Consider the following 27,692-nt stretch of genomic DNA (forward strand, 5'->3'; position numbering starts at 1 on the left):
GCACTCCAGCCTAGATGACAGACTGAGAAACTGTCTCCAAAAAAAAACTAAGTTGGGTGCGGTGGCTCACGCCTGTCATCCCAGCACTTTGGAAGTTCGAGGCCGGCAGATCACTTGAGGTCAAGAGTTCAAGACCAGCCTGGCCAACATGGTGAAACCCCATCTCTACTAAAAATACAAAAATTAGCCGGGCTTGCCGGGCACGGTGGCTCACGCCTGTAATCCCAGCACTTTGGGAGGCCGATGGGGGCAGATCGCCTGAGGTAGGGAGGTCAAGACCAGCCTGGCCAGCATGGTGAAACCCTGTCTCTAATAAAAATACAAAAATTAGCCAGGTGTGGCGGCAGGCGCCTGTAATCCCCGCTACTCAGGAGGCTGAGGCAGGAGAATAGCTTGAACCCAGGAGGTGGAGGTTGCGGCGAGCCAGGATCACACCATTGCACTCCAGCCTCGGCAACAGAGCGAGAATCTGTCTCAAAAAAAAAAAAAAAAAAGAGGCCGGGCGCGGTGGCTCACGCCTGTAATCCCAGCAGTTTGAGAGGCCGAGGCAGGCAGATCACGAGGTCAGGAGATTGAGACCATCCTAACACAGTGAAACCCCGTCTCTACTAAAAATACAAAAAATTAGCTGGGCATGGTGGTGGGCGCCTGTAGTCCCAGCTACTCGGGAGGCTGAGGCAGGAGAATGGTGTGAACCCGGGAGGCAGAGCGTGTAGTGAACCAAGATCGCGCCACTGCACTCCAGCCTGGGCGACAGTGAGACTCCGCCTCAAAAAAAATTTTTTTTTAATTTTAATTACAAAAAGGAAGGGTGACTAGCAGGGTCAAGAGAAAGTTTCATACAATTGAGAAATTTTTTGAAGAATGGGAGCATGAATGTGTGTTGAAAGCAATGCTCATGGAAGGGAGGAGGAGAAGGTGATTATGTCAGCCAGGGGTGAGAGGTGCAGGGCACAATCCTGGAGGAGCAGGTGGATGGCCCAGAGTGAGGGCCTGGAGGGTGGCCTTTGCCCAGTGTGGGCGGCCACACGTCAGATGGGCAACTTGGTGGGGGGCGTTCCTGTCTGATGACTTCCCCTCTGTCCTCTACGTAGGATATGGGGCTCTCTGCTAAGAAGGGCCAGGAGAGCAATGGGGAGGTTCCCGCAGGGAAAAACTGGTGGGATTTGTGGATTTGTGTTGACGATCTGGGTGAAGATTGTTTATTGGTTTAGGGAGGGAGACAAGAGGAAAGATTAAGTCCCCACACCTCCAAGACTCAGTTTCTCCATCTGTAACATGAGGAGATTGAACTAGGAGATCTCAAAGGACTCTGAACTCCGGTATGCTCATGGTCCCTTTAGGAAGTGATGGGAAGCATATACTGAATAGCACGAGCCTGGGTTATTTAAGAATTAAGGATAGCAGCTGCTCTGCCTATGGAGTAACCATTCCTTTTTTTTTTTTTTTTTTTTTGAGACGGAGTTTTGCTCGTCACCCAGGCTGGAGTGCAATAGCGCGATCTCGGCTCACTGCAACCTCCGCCTCCCAGGTTCAAGCGATTCTCTGCCTCAGCCTCCCATGTAGCTGGGATTACAGGCATGCGCCACTACCACGTCTGGCTAATTTTTGTATTTTTAGTAGAGACGAGGTTTCACCATCTTGGCCAGGCTTGTCTTGAACTCCTAACCTTGTGATCCACCCGCCTCGGCCTCCCAAAGTGCTGGGATTACCGGCGTGAGCCACTGCACCTGGCGGAGTAGCCATTCTTTTATTCCTTTACTTACTTAATAAACTTCATTTCACTTAAAAAAAAAAAGAATTAAGGATAGCTAGTAAAAACTAGACAATTGCCTAAGACGTTTCTAATTGAGGATTAAAACCAATAAATACAAGAAGGCCAGGCATGGTGGCTCATGCCTGTAATCCCAGCACTTGGGGAGGTTGAGGTGGGCAGATCACCTGAGGTCAGGAGTTCGAGACCAGCATGACCAATATGGCGAAACCCTGTATCTAATAAAAATACAAAAATTAGCCGGGTGTGGTGGCGTGTGCCTGTAGTCCCAGCTACTCAGGAGGCCAAGGCAGGAGAATTGCTTGAACCCGGGAGGCAGAGACTGCAGTGAGCCAAGATTGTGCCACTGCACTCCAGCATCCTGAGCGACAGACTGAGACTCTGTCTCCAAAAAAAAAAAAAACAAAAAAACCAATAAATACGAAGAGGCACGTGAAAGGCAGACTGCTGGCCAGGCATGGTGGCTCACGCCTATAATCCCAGCACTTTGGGAGGCTGAGGCAGGCACATCATGAGGTTAGGAGAGTGAGACCATCCCGGCTAACACGGTGAAACTCCGTCTTTACTAAAAATACAAAAAATTAGGTGGGCGTGGTGGTGGGCACCTGTAGTCTCAGCTACTCAGAGGGCTGAGGCAGGAGAATCACCTGAACCCGGGAGGTGGAGGTTGCAGTGAGCCCAGAGCTCGCCACTGCACTCCAGTCTGGGTGACAGAGCGAGAATCCTTCTCAAAAAAAAAAAAAGAAAAAAGAGAAAGAAAAAAGAAAAAAAAAGAGAGGCGGGTGTGGTGGCTCACACCCGTAATCCCAGCACTTTGGGAGGCTGAGGCAGGTGGATCACCTGAGGTCGGGAGTTGGAGACCAGCCTGACCAACATGGAGAAACCCCATCTCTACTAAAACTACAAAATTAGCCAGGCGTGGTGGCGCATGCTTGTAATCCCAGCTACTCGGGAGGCTGAGGCAGGAGAATCGCTTGAACCCGGGAGGCAGAGGTTGTGGTGAGCCAAGATCACACCACTGCACTCCAGCCTGGGCAACAAGAGCGAGACTCTGTTAAAAAAAAAAAAGAAAGAAAGAAAGAAAGAAAGAAAAGAAAAAGAAAAGCAGACTGCTTAAGGCTTCAGAGCACCCCTGGGGGACTGAGGAGGTGGCCCAGAGGCCGAGGGCTCTGAGATGCATGACGAGGTGCTGTTTGAGTGAACACGGTGCGGGGTCCTTTTCAGAGTATATACTGCTTTCTCCTTGCTCTGGCTGAAGTTCACATCACACAGCATGAAGTGAAACAGCACATCAATGTGATGAACACGGTTAACACTGAAGAAACCTGTATGTGCGAGCAAATATAGCATGAAAGGGTTCAGGAAATTTTTTTTTTTTTTTTTTTTTTTTGAGACTGAGTCTCACCCTGTTGCCCAGGCTGGAGTGCAGTGGCACGATCTCCGTTCACTGCAACCTCCCACCTCCCAGGTTCAAGCGATTTTTCTGCCTCAGCCTCCCAAGTAGCTGGGACTATTGGCACGTGCCATGATGCCTGGCTAATTTTTGTATTTTTAATAGAGTCGGGGTTTCACCATATTGGCCAGGCTGGTCTCAAACTCCTGACCTCATGATCTGCCCACCTTGGCCTCCCAAAGTGCTGGGATTACAGGCATGAGCCACTGTGCCCGGCCGTCCTGTTTTTTGGTGTGTGTGTGTGTGCGTGTGTGTGTGCACGTTTGAGAGGGAGTCTCCCACTGTCATCCATGCTGGAGTACAGCAGTGCGATCTCGGCTCACTGCAACCTCTGCCTCCCAGGTTCAAGCAATTCTCCTGCCTCAGCCTCCTGAGTAGCTGGGATCATAGGCATGTGCCACCACGCCTGGCTAATTTTTTGTATTATTAGTAGAGACAGGGTTTCACCCTGTTGTCCAGGCTGGTCTTGAACTCCAGGCCTCAAGTGATCCACCGCCTCAGCCTCCCAAAGTCCTGGTATTACAGGCATGAGCCAATAGTGCCTGGCCAATAGTTTTTTTTTATTTTTATTTTTAAAGGGACAGGGTCTCCCTCTTTCACCCAGGCCGTAACCCTGAACTGCGAGGCTCAAACGATCCTTCTGCCTTAGCCTCCCAACTCCCAAGTAGCTAGGACTACAGGTGCACACCACCATGCCTGGCTAATTTTTAAATTTTTGGTAGAGACGGGATCTTGGTATGTTGCCCAGGCTGGTCTCAAACTTCTGGCCTCAAGTGATCCTTCTGCCTCAGCCTCCCAAAGTGCTGGGATTACAAGCGTTGTGCCACAGTGCTCGGCCAACAATAGATTTATAATATCACTGAGGGCAGGGATTGTGAGTCATCATCAGCTCCCCAGTGACTGGCAGCATGCCAGGAATGGGGGAGGGGAGAGAGGGAAGGAAGGGAGGCTTCTCGGCCTGACAGTTCAGCCAGGTGCAGGCACTGTCATGTTCATGGCCACCAGGCATCTGCCAAGCACCAGGCTCTGTGCTGCCCACTTTACACAGATGGTCTCATTTGGCCTTGATGACAGCCTGTGGAGGTTGGTATTATTTACTCCAAGAGGAAACTAAAGGCAGAGAGTTTAAGTAACTTGCCAAAAGTCACATGGCAGAATCAGGATTTGAGCTCAGATATGTTAAACTGAAGCTTGTGCTCTTGACTGCCTGGCTGTGCAGTCTTCCAGAAGAGCACGGCATGGACTTCTGGAATTCTTGCAGCCACTCGACTCAAAAGCAGTTAGCATAGTGCTGAGCACAGGTAATAGGGCATTTGACAAATGCCAGTGACTGTAGACCGAATGATTGACAGTCTGAATGAATGAATGAGTGAAGTGACTTCCTGTCTTGTGAGGTTTTTCTCTTCAAATGGAAGATTTCCCCATAGCCTTTGAATGCTCAATCTAATTAAGGCAAAAAGGCATCAGAGAATTGCAGGGCCTTTCCTTTATTAACTGTCAAGTCCAATCTGGAGGCTGTTTACGTGCCAAGGTCAGAGATCAGTCTTTAGCTGCTCTCCTCTCATTCATCTGGCCAACCTCAGAACATAAAGTTTATTGATGCAAAACTGATTGGCAGGCTGGGCTAACGAGCTGGCGGGAACAGGGAGTATCAGAAAGAGTTCTAAGCCAGCGTCGGCTCAGCCCGGCTCCTTTGCTGTCCTAACTTCCCTGTGCTCTAGGTTGCAGGGTCGCACCTTTCAGAAGTGAACCCCAGAAGAGTAGCAAATACTGCCTGGCCTTTTGGCAGTTCTTATGGAGCCCAGTCAAGAGCAGGAGGGGGAGCAGTCCTTTTTCCTGGTTTTGTCTATTAACGTGGAAAGAGCGAGGCATGGAAGATTAGGTAGTATAGTCTTTTTTTTTTTTTTTTTTTTTTTTTAGACAGAGTCTCACTCTGTCGCCTAGGCTAGAGTGCAGAGTGCAGTGGTGTGATTTCGGCTCACTGCAAGTTCTGCCTCCCGGGTTCGTGCCATTCTCCTGCCTCAGCCTCCCAAGTAGCTGGGACTACAGGCGCCCCCCCACCATGTCCGGCTAATTTTTTGTGTTTTTAGTAGAGACAGGGTTTCACCATGTTAGCCAGGATGGTCTTGATCTCCTGACCTCGTGATCCGCCCGCCTCAGCCTCCCAAAGTGCTGGGATTACAGGCGTGAGCCACCCGCCCAGCAGTATAGTCTTAAGACTTCACAAATCAAAGAAATTCCTGTGTAAGCCTCGTCAGGCCTAGGGGTCATGAAGAGGAAGGTAACTGTTATGCCTACAGTTTGCAGCCAACCCATTAGTAAGCAGCGCCTGTCTGTGGGGAGCTCCTGGCAGTGCCTCCTCCTCCATGCCCAGCAGGAAAGAGAGGCTGGGAAGGATGCATGGGCCACATGCCTGGCTCTACTTGCAGTGCCCCCAGGATAAAAGCCAGGAGGCCGGCCGGGCACGGTGGCTCATGCCTGTAATCCCAGCACTTTGGGAGGCCAAGGTGGGTGGATCACGACGTCGGGAGATTGAGAGCATCCTGGCTAACACGGTGAAACCCCGTCTCTACTAAAAATAAAAAAAATTAGCTGGGCGAGGTGGCATGCGCCTGTAATCCCAGCTCCTTGCTAGGCTGAAGCAGGAGAATCTCTTGAACCCGGGAGGCCCAGGTTGCAGAGAGCTGAGATCGCACCACTGCACTCCAGCCTAGGCGACGGAGCAAGACCCCGTCTCAAAAAAAAAAAAAAAAAAAAAAGCCAGGAGGTGGGCAGTCAGGAGAGACAGGTGGACCTGGGAGCTGTGTCTTCTATTCAAGATAGGGAAAGTACAACTCCCCTGGTTATTATCAGGACCAATTGATTTTGCCTGATCTGAGAGAAAACATCCTGACCACAGGTCACTTGAAATGCCCTGTAATTCAGAAACAGTGGCTGTCCACAGCAGACAGCTATCTGGATTTAAGACCCCAAATTCACACACCACACCACAAATTGTCCACTTACAAGCAAAAAAATAACACAGCCAAGTCCCCAACCCACTCTCATTTTATTCCCTTGGTTCCAGGTCTCCTCTGAGCAGGTCATGTCTCCTGGTGTGTTTGCGTACAGGCTGTGGGGCTGGGGGGAAGGAGTCCTTTTTCCTCTTACCCCAGGCAGGGCTGGCTCCAGGTTGCACAGAGCTCCACAGAGAAAACTGCTCACTGCAGAGAAGGGCATGGTCCAGCCCAAGCTCTACTCTGATGAGCTCTGAGATCGGGGGTGGTGACTTCATCTTCTATCTATGGCTTGGAACAATGATGATGACCATGACCCTCTGGTTTCAGTTCAGTCAATGAATGGGGAGCAAATTGCTATTGTCAGGCACTAGGCTAGGGAGGTGATTCAGAAAGGCTCCCAGAGACCCACACACCAATCACTAAACTAATATAACACGCTAAATACTACATCTACAGTAGGGATAAAGTGTTTTAGGTATACAAAGGGAGTTGAGAAAAGCTTCAGAAGTTTTCAAAGTGGTTTCCAGACCATCATCAGCCAGCCTCACCTGGAAAGTTGTTAGAAATACAAATATCAGCCCCACCCCAGACTGGCTGAATAAAAAATTCTGGGGGTGGGGCCCAGCAATCTGTGTTTGAACAAGCCCTCCAGGTGATTATGATGCAACCTAAAGTCTGAGAATCACGTAGAGGTTGGAAAACTACCTTGCAACCAGCAACCTGTTTTTTGCAAATAAAGTTTTATTGGAACACAGCCATAATCCATCATTCAGATATTGTTTGTGGCTACTTCCCTTTTAACCAGCAGAGTTGGTAGTTACGACAGAGACAATATGGCCCGCAAAGCCTGATTCTGCCAAATGACTAGACTAGATTTCCCATACTAGGGAGCATAGCCTAGATTTTTTTTCTTTTCTTTTTTTTTGAGACAGAATCTCACTGACACGCAGGCTGGAGTACAATGGTGGGTTCTCAGCTCACTGCAACCTCCACCTTCTGGGCTCAAGTGATCTCCCAACCTCAGCTTGCCGAGTAGCTGGGACCACGAGCATATGGCAACACGCGCAACTAACTTTTGTATTTTTTTTTGTTAATTATTATTTTTTGAGACCGAGTCTCGCTCTGTCGCCCAGGCTGGAGTGCAGTGGCAGGATCTTGGCTCACTGCAAGCTCTGCCTCCTGGGTTCACGCCATTCTCCTGCCTCAGCCTCCCCAGCAGCTGGGACTACAGACACATGCTGCCTCGCCCGGCTAATTTTTTGTATTTTTAGTAGAGACGGGGTTTCACCGTGTTAGCCAGGATGCTCTCCATCTCCTGACCTCGTGATTCGCCCGCTTCAGCCTCCCAAAGTGCTGGGATTACAGGCATGAGCCACCGCACCCGGCCCTGTGTTTTTTTTTAAAGACATAATTTTATTTATTTATTTATTTTTATTTGAGAGGGCGTCTAGCTCTGTTGCCTGGGCTGGAGTGCAGTGGTGCGGTCTCGGCTTACTGCAAGCTCCACCTCCTGGGTTCATGCCATTCTCCTGCCTCAGCCTCCCAAGTAGCCGGGACTACAGGCGCCAGCCACCACACCCGGCTAATTTTTTTTTTTATTTTTAGTAGAGACTGGGTTTCACCTTAGCCAGGATGGTCTTGATCTCCTGACCTCGTGATCTGCCCGCCTCGGCCTACCAAAGTGCTGGTATTACAGGTGTTGAGCCACCGTGCCCGGCCTAAAAGACGGAAGTTTGCATGTTGCCCAGGCTGGTCTCCAACTCCTGGGGTCAAGTGATCCACTGCCTCGGCCTCCCAATGTGCTGGGATTACAGGCGTGAGCCACTACACCTGGCCTCTTTTTTTTTTTTTTTTGAGACAAGGTTTCAATATATTGCCCAAGCTAGACTCAAACTCCTGGCCTCAAGCAATCCTCCTGCCTCAGCCTCCTAAGAGGCTGGAACTACAGACAGGTGCACGCCACTATGCTTGGCTCCTGTCTATGGCGGAGGTTGCAGTGAGCAGAGATTGTGCCATTGCACTCCATTCTGGGCGATAGAGCCAAACTTTGTCTCAAATAACAACAAAATCCCCTTAGAGCTCTTTCCTAGCAACCAAACGTTTTTCCATTTTGTTAGGAATTGGAAGAAGAGAGGAAATAACTGGCTAAGTAACTACTCTATATCAAGCACGGTTACAAGGCATTTTCCAACATTATTTCAATTTTAATGAAAGCTGCTCATGAAATTAGGTTTACTGGGTCACAGTTTTCAGATGAGGAACCTGGGACAGGTGAAGGGACAGAATTGGAACCCAGTTCTGTCATACCACAGATGCCCCACCTGTTCTACACTGGCCTGTCAAGAATAACAATAATAATTATTATTATTTTAGAGACAGAGTCCTGCTGTGTTGGCCAGGTGGATTGCAGTGGCACGACCTCGGCTCACTGCAACCTTCGACTCCCAGGTTCAAGCGATTCTCCTGCCTCAGTCTCCGGACTAGCTGGGATTACAGGTGCCCGCCACCACGCTCAGCTAATTTAAAAAATATTTTTAGCAGAGATGGGGTTTCACCATGTTGGCCAGGCTGGATCTCAATCTCCTGACCTCGTGATCCACCCGCCTTGGCCTCCCAAAGTGCTAGGATTACAGGTGTGAGCCACCGCGCCAGGCCCAATGATTATTTTAAATAATAATTATTTTTTTTGAGACGGAGTCTCGCTCTGTCACCCAGGCTGGAGTGCAGTGGTGTGATCTCGGCTCACTGCAACCTCCGCCTCCTGGGTTCAAGCGATTCTCCTGCCTTAGCCTCCTGAATAGCTGGGACTACAGGCGCCCGCCACCACGCCTGGCTAATTTTTTTGTCTTTTTAGTAGAGACAGGGTTTCACCGTGTTAAGACAGGATGGTCTCGACCTCCTGACCTCATGATCCACCCGCCTCGGCCTCCCAAAGTGTTGTGATTACAGGCGTGAGCCACCGCTCCCAGCCTTAAATAATTACTTTTATTTTATTATCATTATTTTTGAGACAGGGTCTCACTCTGTCACCCAGAATGGAGTGCAGTGGTGCCATCTTGGCTCACTGCAACCTCCGCCTCCCGGGTTCAAGCAAAATTCTCCTGTCTCAACCTCCCAAGTAGCTGAAAGTACAGGTACGTACCACTATGCCGAGCTAATTTTTGTATTTTTAGTAGACACAGGGTTTCACCATGTTGGCCAGGCTGGTCTCGAACTGCTGGCCTCAAGTGATCCACCCGCCTTAGCCTCCCAGAGTGCTGGGATTACAGGCGTGAGCTACCGCACCCAGCCTACTTTGAAAAATGGGATCATCGGCCAGGCGCGGTGGCTCATGCCTGTAATCACAGCACTTTGGGAGGCTGAGGTGGGCGGATCACGAGGTCAGGAGTTCGAGACCAGTCTGGCCAACATAGTGAAACTCCGTCTCTACTAAAAACACAAAAAATAAGCCAGGTGTGGTGGTGTGCGCCTGTAATCCCAGCTAGTTGGGAGGCTGAGGCGGGAGAATCGCATGAACCCAGGAGAAAGAGGTTGCAGTGAGCTGAGATTGTGCCACTGCACTTCAGCCCGGGCGACAGTGTGAGACTCTGTCACCAAAATAAAATAAAATAAAATAAAATAAAATAAAAAAAAAGATCCTCTAGCCCAAATCCCTCCATCACAGAAGCAGTTGGAGAAGCTTGAAAAGGTTAGATGATAGGCCCATGTAGCTTGTCTGTGGAAAGAGCTAGGCTGCAAGACACCTCTGACTCCATTGAGTGATTTCTCTTACTCTCCTTTCCCGATTTAAGACATTAAATCATTTAAGACATTAAATCATTTAAGACAGTGTCATTTGGTCGAGTGCGGTGGCTAACGCTTGAAATCCCAGCACTTTGGGAGGCTGAGATGGGCGGATCACCTGAGGTCAGGAATTCGAGACCAACGTGGCCAACATGGCAAAACCTCGATTCTACCAAAAAAGAAAAAAAAAAAAAAATTAGCCGGGCCTGGTAGCGCGTGCCTGTAATCCCAGCTACTCAGGAGCCTGAGGCAGGGAGAACTGCTTGAACCCGGGTGGCTGAGGTTGCAGTGAGCCAAGATCGCACCACTGCACTCCAGCCTGGGCGACAGAGCGAGACTCTGTCTCAAAAAAAAAAAAAAAAAATTTTTAAAAAGACAGTGTCATTTGATGGAGTTGCTTTCTTGATCGTTGGCTGCAATTAAAGACCTAGCCTCACTGTCTTTTGTGTTGCCTTGGACCGGCTCTTAGGTTCTACCGCCCTAACAGGCAGTGGAGGCTGGCCTCGAGTGGTAGTCCTCCATCTTGCCCTCTTTTCTTACCCTCTACCCCCAACCCGCGAGCTGCTCTCCTGTCTTCTTCCAACACTGTTCTCTTTGGGAATATGCATGTCCAACTTCCCAAGCAGTCTGGGATCTGGAGTAAGATGACTCTTGGTTTAATGAAGTTTTTCCACAGTGCTTGCATGTGCCCCAAGGGTTTGGAAGGTTGGAGAACTAACAAAAAGCAAAGCGCCATCCTGTGTCGTTTCGGCAGGTCTGTGTTCTGTTAAAATATGGAAGAATTAAGAGAAGAACGAAGAAATAAGGGCAGAAACTCCACTGGGGAGTACTTGTCTAACCCTGAAAAAGTTCAAGGCTGTTGTTCAAGGTCTGAATTTTTCCTTTGAGATTTGCTTGTAGTCCTTAAAGTCATCTTCAGACATCTGATCAAGGCAGCATCCGCGGAAAATTATAAGGTGGGTGGCTGCACTGGAGCCTGTCCTGGCTCAGGGGAGCCGGTGAAGAGTGACTTTTTTCCCTTGGCGTTGGGGGATCAGAGGGGGTGCCCTCTGCTATGCAGGAAGCCCTCCTTGCCCGCTAGATAGTTCTCATTCCTCAGGAGATACTCTGTGAGGGGCCGGCGTGTTTTCTCCATCTTGGCACTTACCCTCAGACCCTCCTAAGTACCCGGGAGGGCCGTGTTTTTCATCGGAGGTTGAAATGGAACCTCCCCCTGGGTGCCCGGGGAGAGTACCTTGGGGGCAGCGCCCCTCCTTCCGGAGGGCAGCATCCCCGCGGGGGCGGGGGCTCGGCTTTGATCCCAGGGCACCTTTTGTCCCTGGAGACGCTCTGCCAGCCAGGTACGTGGAGGGAGTGCAGCCCGCCCTCCCGGGCGACGCGCGGGGCTGGGGCGGGCCGGCGGCTCCGGGGAGTGGCGGCCGGGAGCCCGCGAACGCGGGTGGGCGCCGTCGCCTCACTAACCGGGCGCCTCCGGGAAGTCCGGGCGGGGTCCGCCGCTTGCACATAGGATTAGCGTCCTCTAAACTCCATCCCTGGGAAAAGCCGCCGCACTTCTCACCCAAACTCGCGGAGCCGAGGGGTTGGGCAGGGGTTGGGCGGGCGCGGGGGCCGGCGAGGCGGATCCGGGAACGGGTGGACCCGGGCGGCCAAGCCCCTTCAGCGCCGGCCCAACCGCCCCGGCCCGGGCCAGTCCAGCGGGGCGGGGGCCGGTGACACAAAGGCGGCGGCGGGTCCTCCGGGCCTCCGGCCTCGGGCAGTCGCAGGGCGCCCCGGGCCGCCCGACCTCCCCTCGCGTTGCGGCCCGTCAGCCGGCGCCGCCCGCCGCCCGCCGCCCGCCGCCCGCCCTCAGCCCTCAGCCGTCCGGCGAGGCGCGGCTTCCTCCGCCGGCGCGGGGTCCCCTGGTTAACCCCTGCCCGGCAGCGCGGCCGCTGATTGGAGAAGGCGGGGCGCCGGGGCAGCGGGGACCCCCCCCACCTTCCTCGTCCCCTCCCCCTCCTCCCCCACTGTCGGCGCTTACCCCACCCCCCCAGGACCCCCCCCTGCCTCCCAGCCGTGCAAATCTCGCGAGGAAACACGCGGTTTCACTAGTGTGTTTACACCGATCACTACTAATCCGGACCGAACCGATCCGGATTAAGGGGCCGGAGGCGGGTCCTGGGCACCAGCGGTTCCGACCCCCCCGCCCTCCGCGCCGCACCCGAGTGGCCCCCAGCCGAGCGGGCCCCCACCTCCTGGCCCGGCCTGGGCCCTCCTGCGCCTCCCTTGGCCTTTGTCCGGCGCCAGGAGGCCGGTCCCGCGCCCCCCGCGGCCGCCCGGGCCCGGGCCCGCGTCGGGCGCCTGGCTCTGTACGCGAGCCCGGGGATCTGCGGCCTTCGTGCCCCCCCTTCCCCGCCCGCCCTCTCGTGGAGCCCGGCGCCGGCGGCGGCTGCCCGGGCGGGGGGTTGCGGCGCTCAGGAGAGGCCCCGGCTCCGCCCCGGGCCTGCCCAGGGGGAGAGCGGAGCGGTCCGCAGCCGGGTCGGGTCGGGGCCCCTCCCGGGAGGAGCGTGGAGCGGCGGCGGCGGCGGCGGCAGGTGAGAGGCTGAGCCCCGGGCGGGGGAGGGCTCCAGGCCTGGGGCATTAACCGTCCCGGGGACACCTTTGGCCTGAGGAGCCTGCGACCTGGGCCCAGCTCGGGGCCGGCTCCGGACCGCAGCTCCTGGGCGCTGAGGCGGGAGGGGCTCCCTGAGGGCTGCGGGTCGCTGAGGGGCCGGGCAGAAGATGGGGGAGGCCCAGGCGGCCCCGGCCTGGGATTGGGGCCGGCGGCCAGAGGAGAGACGGGGGCCCCCAGGCAGCTGGAGGCCTCGGCAGCCTCCCGGGCGCCCCCGAGAGCCGGCCCTCCCTTCCTCCGTGACAGGTGGGCCTGGAGTTGGGGAAAGTTTGGAGCCGGCGAGGGGCGCCGGGACCAGGCCCCATCGCTCCTGCTTCCCGGCTGTGGGCTGCAGGGAGGATCCCAGTCCAAGGCCCCGCTGGAATTAGACGGAGTGGCTATTTCCTTAACATGAGTTGACATTAAACGGAATAACCGCCGGGGCGTCATTTTCCGGGCCGGGCCTGGGGATGGAGGTTTGGGAAGTGTTGCGAGAGACCTTGGGGTTTGGGAGAGACTGCAACCTCTGCCATTCCGACCTCGATTAGGGCAGGGCAAGACGCGAGGAAGGCCACGGGGGAAACTCATTCTCCCAGTCTCTTTTTTTTCCTTCTTTTTCTTTTTGTAAAGATGCATTTCAACCTTTCTGAGAATTTCCTAATTCTCTCTCTAACCTGCACTTGCATGTGTGGGTGAAACTTTAATTTGTCACCTTTTCATTCCCCTTTGCCCCAGGCTCTCAATCCAGGAAGGGAAATGAAACTGAAGGACTTGTAAGGGGGTTGTTACTGGAGATTGTAGAGTTGTTGGATTGCAGGGGAGAATGTTCGATTCATCTTTTCAGTAACTTTAAAATCACACCAACCATTCCAACTACTTAATAATGTGTTCGAAGAGGTTCTATGTAATATGTTTCTTTTCCACTGTTAATATTAAAGAGAGGTTTTCAATGGGTCGTGTAGGAGTTGGTCTCTTGCAAAGGATGGACATATTTGCTGAAAGTAGCCTGTGCATTAATTGGTTATGGAAGTTTAAAAATGGTGTCCTCCTGCCCCTCCCTGCTTGGAAGAAGGGCTAAAAGCAGATGTCCAGAATCAAGAGAAAACTACTGCAGGGAGTGGTCAGAAAAAGATCTTTTAAAGGGATTGTTATGGAGCTATATTAATTTACTGAGTGAATGGAGGTGGATGGTTTTACCATGGGCTCTCTATTAAATTTAAAATAATTCCTTTTCTCATGAGCTACTGTGAGCTCTTCAGAGAAAGGAGCTGTATAATAGTGTTTTTGCAGTTATTTGTAGCTTCTGATTCATCCTATATTCTTTTGAAATTATTGTCAATGATTCATATTTTTAGTTTAAGGACTACTTCCTGAGTGGGAAATAAATATCTGAAGATACTTAGCTAGATTAAGGCTGATAGAAGGAATTTTCTTTTTGCAGGCTAGTTCTTGTTTTGTTCTTTCCCCTGTGCTCAACTTTTACAGAGATTATATGAAGGGTTTGAGGGGTTTATTTTTGCTGTTAAAATCAAATCAGAACTAGGGAAGAAAAAGTGGCTGTCATAGAAGAGGACTTCTGAGCTGCTTTAAAACTTTTCAATATATTACTGTTTGATGCAGCACATAGTAGTCTACCACTTGTATGCTATATTTACTTGAGATTTACCTGCATTTGATCTTTCAGTGAAATAATTACTGTGAGTTTTGTTCTACAGAAAATTGCCTCCTCACATTTTAGTGTTTATGGTTTCACAGCCTACTTTTTCTTTTTCAGCAGAAATGATGGAAGAATTGCATAGCCTGGACCCACGACGGCAGGAATTACTGGAGGCCAGGTTTACTGGAGTAGGTGTTAGTAAGGTGAGTAAAATGATGATCATGAACACTATTCATATTCTAATTTAAACACATTTTTTAAATGATTAAGAGCAATTTGGGTAGGCCCTTCTGATAGTTTGCAGGGGAGAAGATTTGGGTCTCAATTTCAGTGAACTTTTAGATCCTACTGGTCATTCCAGTAGTCATTTAACATAGTAGGTTTGAAAATGTTCTATATGGGAATATATATTTCTTCTTCCTTTCTGGTATAGGAGAGGTTTCTCATGGTTCTTGTTACAAGGAAACTAACAGGATGTGTGTGTAGATTCTATGCCATATTTTGTTAAAACTTGTCAGCCATTCAGAAAGAAAATTACAAGGCATTGCATAGCTTTGTTACATTGGACTTTGGAGGTAGTTACATGGTAGAGTATTGAAAAATTGGCCTCTGTGAAGTCTGCAGACTCTTTACTGGTTGCACCCCCAGACTGGTTTGTTGCTCTTCTCATTCTTCCTTCTTAGTTTTTATTTTTGTTGCAGGAGCATAATATTAGATTAGGCCCCCATTAACGGGCACGTATGAAGTTAAGCAATGTTATAGTTTCCTATGCATGTTTATGTACCCACTGGTCCACCCCTCTGCTCTCATAGGATGATTTTACAATGTGTAAAATGTTTGATTTTAATACAGTATGCAAAATATATTTACGATATTTTATTTAAAAGCTTTATTGGTCCAAGATCATATTACTTGGGCTTGAGATGTGTGAACGTATGAGCTACTGAATTTTTTTTTTGAGACAGAGTTTTCCTCTTGTCGCCGAGGCTGGAGTGCAATGGCGTGATCTCGGCTCACTGCAGCCTCCACCTCCTGGGTTCAGGTGATGATTCTCCTGCCTCAGCCTCCTGAGTAGCTGGGATTACAGGTGCCCGCCACCACGCCCAGCTGATTTTTGTATTTTTAGTAGAGATGGGGTTTCACCATGTTGGCCAGGCTGGTCTCGAACTCCTGACCTCAGGTGATCCACCTGCCTCAGCCTCCCAAAGTGCTGGGATCACAGGCAGGAGCCACTGTGCCTGGCTGAGCTTTTGATCTTTAACCAGTGTGATACAACATTTGTTTCTGTGCTTTTCAAGAAATCCTGTCTCATGGTAACCTGGGTGTTGATCTCGTGCTTTAGTTAGTAGCTTCTCCAAGGAGAAGGCCTGTTGAGGTTTAGTTGGAAAAATGGGCTTCTTTGATGGGTCTCACAGTTTTGGTGAGCCGGGATAGCTTGATAGGGTTTTGTTTTTTTTTTTTTGAGTCAGAGCCTTGCTCTGTCACCCAGGCTGGAGTGCAGTGGCACGATCTCGGCTCACTGCAACTTCTGCCTCCTGGGTTCAAGCGATTCTCTTGCCTCAGCATCCTGAGTAGCTGGGATTACAGGCATGCACCACCATGCCTGGTTAATTTTTTTTATTTTTAGTAGAGACAGGGTTTCTCCATGTTGGCCAGGCTGGGTCTCGAACTCCTGACCTCCAGTGATCTGCCTGTCTTGGCGTTCCAAAGTGCTAGGATTACAGGCATGAGCCACCACGCCCAACCAGCTTGATAGTTTTTGTTTATTCAACAAATATTGAGCACCTGCTGTATGCTAGGCATTGTGCAAGGTGTTAGGGCTGATGCTTGAGCACAGTACCTCCACATCTGCAGTATGGGGAGAGAGAGATGATACCGTGATGAGATCTGTATTAGAGCTGTGACAAGGTGCCGTGGGAACACAGGATTTGTTACATATTCTTAATTTCTTTGGCCACTTAAACAGTTTACTTTTGTGGCACTTCAGAGTGGCTGTGCCCCTGGACGTTGTATACTGAAGTTACATTTACAAATGTAAACTCTCTGATCTAGGTGAAGTAGCTTCAAATAGAAGTGAGCAATATATTTGAATACTAAATTGATCTCTAAATGACCTCTGATGTGTCTTTTTAACTTGAAGATTGAGCATAAGGCTAATGTCCAGATCTGTCTGTTTAAACGGTCCCCCCACCCCCGCCTCCCGTAAGTCAGTAAGTTTGTATTCAAATTTTACATAGTTAAGCTCACTGATCTTTGGATTAGGGTTGTTGTTCTGTTTTTAGGTTCGTGATGGCTGTATCCAAGTATACTTTTGATGGAATAGGGCATAAGTGATAAGAATGAGTGACATTCAACATGTTGCTGTCTAGACCCAACTTAAAGTCATGTAACTAAGGTATCAGAAAACTTTAATACAGTAACCTATCTGTTTAATAGGAAATTCTACCTTTAACATAGAAAGAAGTTCTCTGTACAGAAAAAGAAATTTACCTATTTCCAGTTTTTTTGTTTGTTTTTGAGAGGGTCTCACTCTCTAGCCTAGGCTGGAGTGCAGTGGCACGATCTCGGCTCACCTCAACCTCCATCTCCCAGTCTCAAGCAATTCTCCTGCCTCAGCCTATAGATAGCTGGGATTACAGGCGTGTGCCACTACCACCCTGTTAATTTTTGTATTTTTAGTAGAGATGGGGTTTTACCATGTTGGACAGGCTGGTCTTGAACTCCTGACCTCAAATGATCCACCTGCCTCTGCCTCCCAGAGTGTTGGGATTACAGGCATGAGCCACTGCACCCAGCTTTATTTCCAGTTGTTTTTATTCCATTAGTTGTTTTTTTTTTGAGACAGAGTTTTGCTCTGTCGACCAGGCTGGAGTGCAGTAGCACAATCTCGGCGCACTGCAATCTCTGCCTCCCGGGTTCAAGCTATTCTCCTGCCTCAGCCTCCTGAGTAGCTGGGACTATAGGCACCTGCTACCATGCCCAGCTAATTTTTGTATTTTTAGTAGATGGGGTTTCACCATATTGGCCAGGCTGATCTCGAACTCCCGACCTTGTGATGTGCCTGCCTCGGCCTCCCAAAGTGCTGGGATTATAGGTGTGAGCCACTGTGCCCGGCTTAAGTAGTCGTATGTTATTTTGATATTTCCAGTCATGGTAAGTATATTGATTACAATGAATTTGTTATTTGAGGACTAGCAGGAGAGTATTTTTTTTTCCATAACAAAGAAACTTGAAGAAAAAAATTAATTCTGTAGTTTGCAGAGCCGGGAAAAGAAAATCTCCATTTCGTATGACTTCTTTTTTTTTTGAGACAGAGTTTCACTCTTGTTGCCCAGGCTGGAGTGCAGTGGCGCGATCTCAGCTCACTGCAACCTCCGCTTCCTGGGTTCAAGCAATTCTCGTGCCTCAGCCTCCCGAGTAGCTGGGATTACAGGCACGTGCCACCATACCCGGCTAATTTTTTGTATTTTTAGTAGAGATGGAGTTTCACCATGTTGGCCAGGCTGGTCTCGAAATCCTGACCTCAGGTGATCCACCCGCCTCAGCCTTCCGAAGTGCTGGGATTATAGGTGTGAGCCATCGCGCCCAGCCTTTGTATTACTTCTTTTACCAGTAAGACATCGTACCTCTCAGACTATTGATTTGAAATGGGGGTGTGGAGGGGATGATGATACTGGGAGAAAAGGGTGCTTTTGGAAAAACTCCTCTCCCTGGCTTTGAATTCTCATTTCGGATCATTATTTCCCAATAAGAATATCACTGTGTTAGGGCCAGGCACGGTGGCTCACGCCTTTAATCCCAGCACTTTGGGAGGCTAAAGCAGGCAGATCACGAGGTCAGGAGATCGAGACCATCCTGGCTAACACGGTGAAACTCCATCTCTACTAAAAAATACAAAAAATTAGCCGAGCTTGGTGGCGGGTGCCTGTAGTCCCAGCTACCTGGGAGGCTGAGGCAGGAGAATGGCTGAGCCCGGGAGGCGGGGCTTGCAGTGAGCCTGGGCGACAGAGCAAGGCTCCGTCTCAAAAAACAAAACAAAACAAAAAAAGAATATCACTGTGTTGATGACAGCTTTGTTTTTCAAAGATCAAAAAAGATTTCAGCCCCTGCAGCTCCAAATAAGAGAGCAGAGTGACTTCCCTGTGATGGTGCCATCTAGTGGGACTGGTTCAGCCTCTTGGGCTGTCTCTTGAATTTCTCCTAACTATTCATAACATTTTTCAGTACTTTTTGATGTCCATAGAAGGAAGAAAGTCAGTGCCACTGTGGATTCTTTCCTAGTGGACAAGAGTGTTACAAGTAGCTACAGCCTTTGAACTTTCTGGTTGTTGTAAATCTTCTGTTGTATAACTTTCGAGTTTTTTCCACCTGCAAATTAGATATACACTCCATTACTTAGACTAAAACAAAATGGCCAAATCTCCACATCTATTACTTATATTTAAGTTGCTCATTACCTATATTTAGGTTTTTAATTTTTTATTTCTAATTTTCTTGCATAGTGCAAATTTTTAATTTTCTTGCATAGTGTGTTTATAGGTAGGTACTCAGTTTCTCAGCATATTTACTTCATAATAATGGTAAAACAAAAGTCATTTATTTTGGGCTTTGGGATGCACTATTTGGTTTTTGTTTAAAAGATTGACGTTTTCTGTCATGAACTGATGAGGGGAAAGCAGTGTAATGTGCACCCAAAAGTCTATAGCAGGCTCCCTAGTCTAGCTGCCCCTTTTTAGGAGGACCTGGAGCCATCATCTTAGCAGTTTTGAGGTGATAAGGTTAAACTGGGTTGTGAACCTAGTAATTTTGTTTTTTTTTTTTTTGTTTTTTTTTTTTTGAGACGGAATCTCACTCTTTCGCCCAGGCTGGAGTGCAGTGGTGCAATCTCTACTCACTGCAAGCTCCGCCTCCCAGGTTCACGCCATTCTCCTGCCTCAGCCTCCCGAGTAGCTGGGACTGCAGGTGCCTGCCACCACGCACAGCTAATTTTTTGTATTTTTAGTAGAGACGGGGTTTCACCATGTTAGCCAGGATGGTCTCGATCTCCTGACCTCATGATCTGCCCACCTTGGCCTCCCAAAGGGCTGGGATTACAGGTATGGGCCACTGCACCCGGCTGCTAGTTCTTTATGTCTTGTTGACCTGACATGTGAGCTGTCCTACCTCTTTTTTTGAGACGGGGTCTCACTCTGTCACCTGGGCTAGAGTGCAGTGGCGCGATCTCGGCTCACTGCAGCCTCTGCCTCCCAGGTTCAAGCGATTCTCTTGCCTCAGCCTCCCCAAGTAGCTAGGACTATAGGCGTGTGCCACTATTCTCAGCTAATTTTTATATTTTTAGTAGAGATGGGGTTTCGCCATGTTAGTTGGCCAGGATGGTCTCTCTCTCTTGACCTCATGATCCGCCCGCCTCGGCCTCCCAAATTGCTGTGATGACAGGCGTGAGCCACCGCGCCTGGCCTGTCCTACCTCTTTTTTAAGAACTCTTCCTGTAAGCACTGGATAATCTACTTCTAGTAATGTGAAACTGACTATATCTTGAATTCATATGTTTTCAATCAACCTGTTGCAGTTTATATTTCACACCCTGCTCCCTTTTGACAGTTTAAGTACAGATAGTCACAGCAGTTCTGGAGACCATGTAAAGTAGGCAGAATTTCACCCTTGCATGCATTGTTACTTGTACCTAGTTGGATATCAATGGTAATACAGTAGCAAATACTTATAATACTGTGTGCCAGGTACTGTTCCAACAGTACAACAAAAGCAATAAGAAATGAATTTAGATCTTTTATAACAGGGATAATGGTTAACAAATCTGTACATAATCAACTCACTGGATTAATAGGCATTCTCCATTCTCTCTTTATAAGCCATACTGACTGATGCTTATCACATTGCTCCCACCAGTTGAATTATAGCCATGTCAATGATCATTTTACAATAACTTACACTTGTGTTGTAATTATTCTATTTAATACACAATTGCATAAAGCAATGAAATATGTGATTGCAGGCCGGGCGCAGTGGCTTACGCCTGTAATCCCAGCACTTTGGGAGGCCGAGGCGGGCAGATCACGAGGTCAGGAGATCGAGACCGTCCTGGCCAACATGACAAAACCCGTCTCTACTAAAAATACAAAAAATAAGCCGGGCGTGGTGGCATGTGCCTGTAATCCCAGCTACTCAGGAGGCTAAGGCAGGAGAATCACTTGAACCAGGGAGTCGGAGGTTGCAGTTAGCCGAGATCATGCCACTGCACTCCAGCCTGGGCGACAGAGCGAGACTCTGTCTCAAAAAAAAAAAAGAAAGAAATATGATTGCAAAATGAAAGAATTGTTTCCAAGAGAACTAAGTTAACCGCCCTAGAAAGACTAGATAAGTCAGCACGCGCCTGTAGTCCCAGCTGCTCAGGAGGCTGAGGCAGGAGAATTGCTTGAACGCGGGAGGCAGAGGTTGCAGTGAGCTGAGATTGCGCCACTGCACTCCAGCATGGGCAACAGAGTGAGACTCTGTCTCAAAAAAAAAAAAAAAGTAAGTCAGCAAGGAGATATCTGTAAAAATTTATGATATTCTTTTAATCTGCAGGAATTCTTTACTTAAATCCTTGGCAAGTATCTTTTATTTATTTTTTTTTTTTGAGACGGAGTTTCACTCTTGTTGCCCAGGCTGGAGTGCAATGGCATGATCTCGGCTCACCGCAACATCCGCCTCCCAGGTCCAAGTGATTCTCCTGCCTCAGCCTCCCAAGTAGCTGGGATTACAGGCATGCGCCAACACGCCCGGCTAATTTTGTATTTTTATTAGAGATGGGGTTTCTTCATGTTGGTCAGGTTGTTCTTGAACTTCCGACCTCAAGTGATCTGCCTACCTCGTCCTCCCAAAGTGCTAGGATTACAGGTGTGAGCCACTGCGCCCGGCGGCAAGTATCTTTTAAGTTCTCACTTTTTTTTTTTTTTTTTTTTTTTGGAGACGGAGTTTCACTCTTGTCGCCCAGGCTGGAGTGCAGTGGCATGATCTCTGCTCACAGCAATCTCCACCTCCCGGGTTCAAGCGATTCTGCTGCCTCAGCCTCCCGAGTGGCTGGGAGGTGCCCGCCACCATGCCCAGCTAGTTTTTGTATTTTTAATAGAGACGAGGTTTTACCATGTTGGCCAGGCTGGTCTCGAACTCCTGACCTCTGGAGTTCACCCGCCTTGGCCTCCCAAAGTGCTGGGATTACAGGCGTCAGCCACCGTGCCCGGGCCAAGGAACTCTTTTTCTATCTTTTATAAATTTTTAAGTCTGATACATCACATTATATAATCAAATTGACTTCTGAAAAGGTATTTAACCAACTGATACCTTTCTTTTCAGGTAGTTCATTGCAGCAATTAGAAGCTTTCAGTTATGAATATCTAGTGTCAGCTTTTTCACATACCAAAGTCACTTTCATTTTTTAAAAATGTTTGTATGTCTTACATTTAATTACATGCCTGACAATTCTCAACAAGTATGAATGCTGAGAAATGGCCTATACTTATACTGATGCATTTTAAGGAACTGTGGATTAATTTACTTTAGTATTTATTTGATTCCCTCCTTATTTCACATGTAGTCAAGTACCAACACGTGCCTCTTTCTCTGAAATTTCTGAAGTGTTTTTCTGCCCCCATTGCTACTGCCTTAATCCAGACTGTTTTTATTCATAACTCGAAATTCTAGTTTGGAAGTCTTGCACCCTTTCTGTTCTTTTATTGGTTACCACAGAAATTACAACACATATTTTTAACTTATCAAAGGTTAATGTTAATACCTTTGTCTTCCTCTTGGTCAGTATGAGGGCCTTGAAGATTTTTTTTTTTTTTTTTTTTTTTTTTGAGATGGGGTGTCACTCTGTCACCCAGGCTGGAGTGAAGTGGCATGATCATGGCTCACTGCAGCCTTGACCTCCTGGGCTCAGGTGCTCCTCCCGCCTCAGCCTCCTGAGTAGCTGGGCCTACAGGCACACACCACCACACTTGAATAATTTTTGTAGTTTTTCTTTTTATAAATTTTAAAAAAAAATGCCTCCTATCAGCATCTTGCAAATTTTTGTATTTTTTGTAGAAACGGTTTTGCCATGTTGCCCAGACTGGTGACCTTGAAGATTTAACTCCATTTATTCCCCTCACAATTCACATGCCATTGCTGTTCTGTATTTAATTGTATGTATGTGTGTGTGTGTGTGTGTGTGTGTGTAAATTTTTTTTTTTTTTTTTGAGACATGGTCTCACTGTGTCACCCAGGCTTGAGTGCAGTGGTGCGATTTCGGCTCACTGAAACCTCTGCCTTCTGGGCTCAAGTGATTCTTCTGCCTCAACCTCCTGAGTATCTGGGACTAAAGGCATGTGCCACCATGCCCGGCTAATTTTTCTTTTTTTGTATTTTTAGTAGAGATGGGGTTTCATCATGTTGGCCAGGCTGATCTCGAACTCCTAACCTCAGGCGATCCGCCAGCCTTGGCCTCCCAAAGTGCTGGGATTACAAGTGTGAGCTACCGTGCCCAGTCTGTATGTTTTCTAGAGCACTTTTAGGTTTATAGAAAATTGAGCAGCTAATGCAGAGTTCCTATATACTTCCTCACCCTACTTTCTCATTCACATTTTGCATTATTACAGGTGTGAGCTACCATGCCCAGCCTGTATATTTTCTAGAGCACTTTTAGGTTTATAGAAAATTGAGCTGCTAATAACAGAGTTCCCATATACTTCCTTACCCTACTTTCTCATTATTCACATTTTGCATTATTAGTGTCTTTGTTACAATTGATGATACGTTATTAACTAAAGTCCATTGTTCACAGTTGTCTGCTGGCTTCCATTGGGCTCTTTATTTTTATTTTTATTTTTTTGAGATGGAGTCAACTTGCCCAGGTGGAGTGTGGTGGTGCGATCTCATCTCACTGCAACCTCTGCCTTCCAGGTTCAAGCAATTCTCCCTGTGTCAGCCTCCTGAGTAGCTGGAATTACAGGCGCCCACCACCACGCCTGGCTAATTTTTGTATTTTTAGTAGAGATTGGTTTCACCATGTTGGCCAGGCTGGTCTTGAACTCCTGACCTCAAGTGATCCACCTGCCTTGGCCTCCAAAAGTGTTGGGATTACAGGCATGGGCCATCACACCCAGCCAGTTATAGAATATTCTCAGCTGTTATCTTGTCATATATTGCTTCTGTCTTATTCTGTCTTCTCTGGCATGCTAAACATATACTAGACCTTCTCATTGTGTTTTCTCTGCCTCTTACCCTGTCTCTTGTATTGCTTGTCTTTTTGTTTTCTTGTCTAAATACTTGGTAGTTTCTTGTGACCTATCTTCCACTTGATTAATTTTCTCTTTAGATTTGCCTAATCTACATAAACCTATACGTTGAAATTTTATAAGAGCTGAGTCACTCTTATCCTGAGGGTGTAGCCCATGGGTCTTCTAATGGATGGGGTGGCTTTCCCACACTCCCCTCATTGGGCAGGGTCTGGGCTTTGACTTTCTTCTCTCCCTATACTCCCAGGCCTCTTAAATTATAGCTTAATTTCATAGATTTTTCTTTTTCTTTTTCTTTTTCTTTTTTGAGATGGAGTCTTGCTCTGTTGCCAGGCTGGAGTGCAATGGCATGATCTCGGCTCACTGCAACCTCCACCTCCCGGGTTCAAGCGATTCTCCTGCCTCAGCCTCCCAAGTAGCTGGGACTATAGGCACGCGCCACCGCACCCAGCTAATTTTTGTATTTTTAGTATAGACAGGATTTCACCATGTTGGCCGGGCTGGTCTCGAACTCCTGACCTCAGGTGATCCACCTTCCTCGGCCTCCCAAAATGCTGGGATTACAGGCATGAGCCACCATGCCTGGCCTAATTTCAAAAATTTTTCTTTAGAATTTAATCTGCAAATGACTTCAAATTGAAATCATTTTTTATTTTTAAATTTTAACTTTTAGCGACAGGACTTCATCCCCAGGCTGGCCTCGAACTCCTGGGCTCAAGTGATTCTCCCACCTCAGCCTCCTAAGTAGCTGAGACAACAGGCATGTGCCATTGCACCCAGCAGAAGTGATTTTTTTGAGTTCTGGTCTTGTGTCTCTGGATTCTTGACTTCTTACAGAAGTAATTCTTTATTTCATTGCTTTGCAGTCAATAATATAAAACTAACACTTAGTGTGTGTGAACTCTTGTGTCACTATAAAGTTTACCTCCTCGTGACTTTCATTTCTCATCTGCTTCCTTCTTCCTTCCTGCCTATAAGTGGTTGGCATTGGCGTTGTCATCACTCTTGGCCTTTAAAGTCATTTATTTCCTATTCTCTGTTTACTTTTAGTTAAATTCAGATTAAATGGAAAGATTTCTTAAAATTTTATTTTTAAGAAAGGCCATGAGAGGGAAAACAAATAAGGTATATTATCAGTGGTTTCTTATTTCATACCTGGGTCTAGGGATAATTTGACTTAGTTCTATTCTTCCTCTCTACCTTGTCTGGGTCTTAAATTGTTAGGTTCCTCCTGGTGGTATGTTTCACTTGATCCTGGCTACTACTAGATGTGATGGGATTAGTTTGGAATCTACTTCCTAATATGTTGGCCATGGTTAGCTAAGTACTTCATATATTTATTTATTTATTTTTGAGACAGAGTCTCGCTCTGTCCCCAGGCTCGAGTGCAGTAGCGTGATCTCAGCTCACTGCAAGCTCCGCTTCCCGGGTTCAAGCAATTCTGCCTCAGCCTCCCTAGTAGTTGGGACTATAGGTGGGTGCCACCATGCCCTGCTAATTTTTGTATTTTTAGTAGAGATGGGGTTTCACCGTGTTGGCCAGGATGGTCTCGATCTCCTGACCTCATGATCCACCCGTCTTGGCCTCCCAAAGCACTGGGATTACAGGCGTGAGCCCTCACACCCGGCCCCCATATCTTACTCTTAACATATCCTTTTTTTAAAAAACTGCATATATTGCAAAGTATTGGAGTAGGAATAATATAACTTTGATACTAGAATCTGCTAAGAAGTTAGCTAGCTCTAGTTAACTTAGGAGTCATTTCAATTCTCTGGGCACTTCCAATTTAAGAATTTTATGTTTGATGAACTACACAAAAAGAGGAAGCCAGATTTGAGATACAGGATAATAAATTCCAAAAATTCCAGTATTAATAGTGTGAAAGAATGAGTGGTGGTATTAAAATATAAACCTTCAGGAACAAAGGTTCTATAGGATAAAATCTGCCAAAATTATTTCCTTCATTTTGTATATATATAGCCTTTTGGGAACATGGGTTGCATACAATAAAATAACGATATTAGAAAAATACCATAGGAGCAAGAAAAGTACCTTGTTTTGCCCATTAAATATACTCTGAAGACAGCAGTGAGGAAAATAAAGGTGAAACATTTTTCTAAAAATAGTCTCAGAATAAGGATGGTGTCTGTTTTCTAGTCCTAACTAGATGAGGGAGATAGAGATTTGTTATTAAACTGTTTTTTTTGTTTTTTGAGACTCAGTCTTACTCTGTCGCCCAGGCTGGAGTGCAGTGGCACGATCTTGGCTCACTGTGATCTCCGCCTCCCAGGTTCAAGCGATTCTCCTGCCTCAGCTTCCCGAGTAGCTGGGATTACAGGGACCTGCCACCTCGCCGGGCTAATTTTTGTACTTTAGTAGAGATGGGGTTTCACCATGTTGGCCAGGCTGTTCTTGAACTCCTGACCTCTCAGGTGATCCACCCACCTTGGCCTCCCAAAATGCTGGGATTACAGGCATGAGCCACTGCGCCTGGCCCAGAACTTTTTCATCTTCCCAAATCGTAACTCCATGCCCATTAAATAATAACTCCCAGGCCAGGCACAATGGTTCAAGCCCATAATTTCACTATTTTGGGAGGCCGAGGTGGGCAGATCACAAAATCAGGAGTTCGAGACCAGCCTGGCCAACATAGTGAAACCCCAACTCTACTAAAAATACAAAAAAGTTAGCCGGGCATGTTGGTGGCCACCTGTAATTACAGCTACTTAGGAGGCTGATGCAAGAGAATCACTTGAACTACCGGGAGGTGGAGGTTGCAGTGAGCCAAGATCATGCCACTGCACTCCAGTCTAGTCGACAGAGCAAGACTCCGTCTCAAAAAACAAAACAATGACAACAAAAAAACCTCCCAATAACTCCCCAGCCCCTGGCAACTATCATTCTGTTTTTCCATCTCTGTGAATTTGACTACTCTAGGTACTAATGTGAATGAAATCATAGCAGTATTTGTCCTTTTGACTGGCTTGTTTCACTTAGCATAGTATCTTCGAAGTTTATCTGTGTTGTAGTATATGTCAGAATTTCATTTCCTTCCTTTTTAAGGCTGAGTAATATTTCATCGTATGCATATACCACATCTTGTTTATTCATTCATCTGTTGATGGACCCTCGGGTTACTTTTACCATTTGGCTATTGTGAATAGTGCTATGAAAAAACAAATGCTGCTGCTATGAAAGTGGCTGTAGTCTTGCAGTCCCTGCTTTAAATTCTTGTGGCTGCAGACCCAGAAGTTGAATTGTTGGATCATATTAAACTGTACTCTTTTGTTGACCTCCTCTCAGGCCTTATTAATAAGGGACAGCTAGAAAATAGTGGTTCTTTTAATTCACATTCTACAAAAGCTTTAGAAGTCTTAGAAATCCTGTTAACATATGCAGATGAACTAGTAATGACAGTCAAATTGCAACTATTACAAATAGTATTATTGGCCCAGTAAGTAAGAACTAAGCTACCATGTAACTTGGCAAGTTACATAGGATAGTCTTTTTTTTTTTGAGATGGAGTCTTGCTCTGTCACCCAGGCTGGAGTGCAATGGCACAACCTTGGCTCACTGCAACCTCCGCCTCCTGGGTTCAAGTGATTCTTCTGCTTCAGCCTTCCAAGTAGCTGGGATTACAGGTGCCCACCACCATGCCCGGCTAATTTTTGTATTTTTAGTAGAGACGAGGTTTCACCATGGTGAGCCACTACGCCCAGCCATAGGATAGACTTTCATGTTAGTCAAACCGTAGGTTACTTTTAGAATATCACACATTTGCTAATTTGCTATCCAGATTTGCTGTACTAGAATTTTACTGTATTTTATTTTGTTTTGTTTTTGAGACAGAGTCTCACTCTGTTGCCTAGGCTGGAGTGCAGTGGTGTGATCTCAGCTCATGTAACCTCCATCTCCTGGGTTCAAGCGATTCTTCTGTCTCAGCCTCTCAAGTAGCTGGGACTACAGGCCTGTGCCGTCACGCCTGGCTAATTTTTGTATTTTTAGTAGATATGGGGTTTCACCATGCTGGCCAGACTGGTCTTGAACTCTTGACCTCAAGTGATCCACCCGCCTTGGCCTCCGAAAGTGCTGGGATTACAAGCATCAGCCACCATGCCCAGCCAG

The 27,692-nt window shown here is 47.7% G+C and overlaps 1 protein-coding gene across 25 annotated transcripts in view; it reads left to right on the top strand.

Moving 5' to 3' along the window:
* The first annotated feature begins 1,738 nt into the window (after positions 1-1,738).
* The window catches only part of TLK2 (tousled like kinase 2), a 145,011-nt gene continuing 119,057 nt past the window's right edge, over positions 1,739-27,692 (top strand). For 4 of the 25 annotated variants that reach the window (XM_063599317.1, XM_063599316.1, XM_055102246.3 and 1 more), the window contains exons 1-2: positions 12,449-12,579; positions 14,410-14,495. In XM_063599317.1, coding sequence (XP_063455387.1) covers positions 14,415-14,495 — 81 coding nt within the window. In that variant the 5' untranslated portion in view covers positions 12,449-12,579; positions 14,410-14,414. Of the gene's footprint in view, positions 4,311-11,103; positions 11,350-12,147; positions 12,580-12,730; positions 12,903-14,409; positions 14,496-27,692 lie in introns of those variants that run through there. The other 21 variants (XM_055102252.3, XM_034942655.4, XM_034942657.4 and 18 more) reach the window with 19 other exon arrangements.

Source organism: Pan paniscus, chromosome 19, assembly GCF_029289425.2.
Source record: "Pan paniscus chromosome 19, NHGRI_mPanPan1-v2.0_pri, whole genome shotgun sequence".
NCBI lineage: Eukaryota > Metazoa > Chordata > Mammalia > Primates > Hominidae > Pan > Pan paniscus.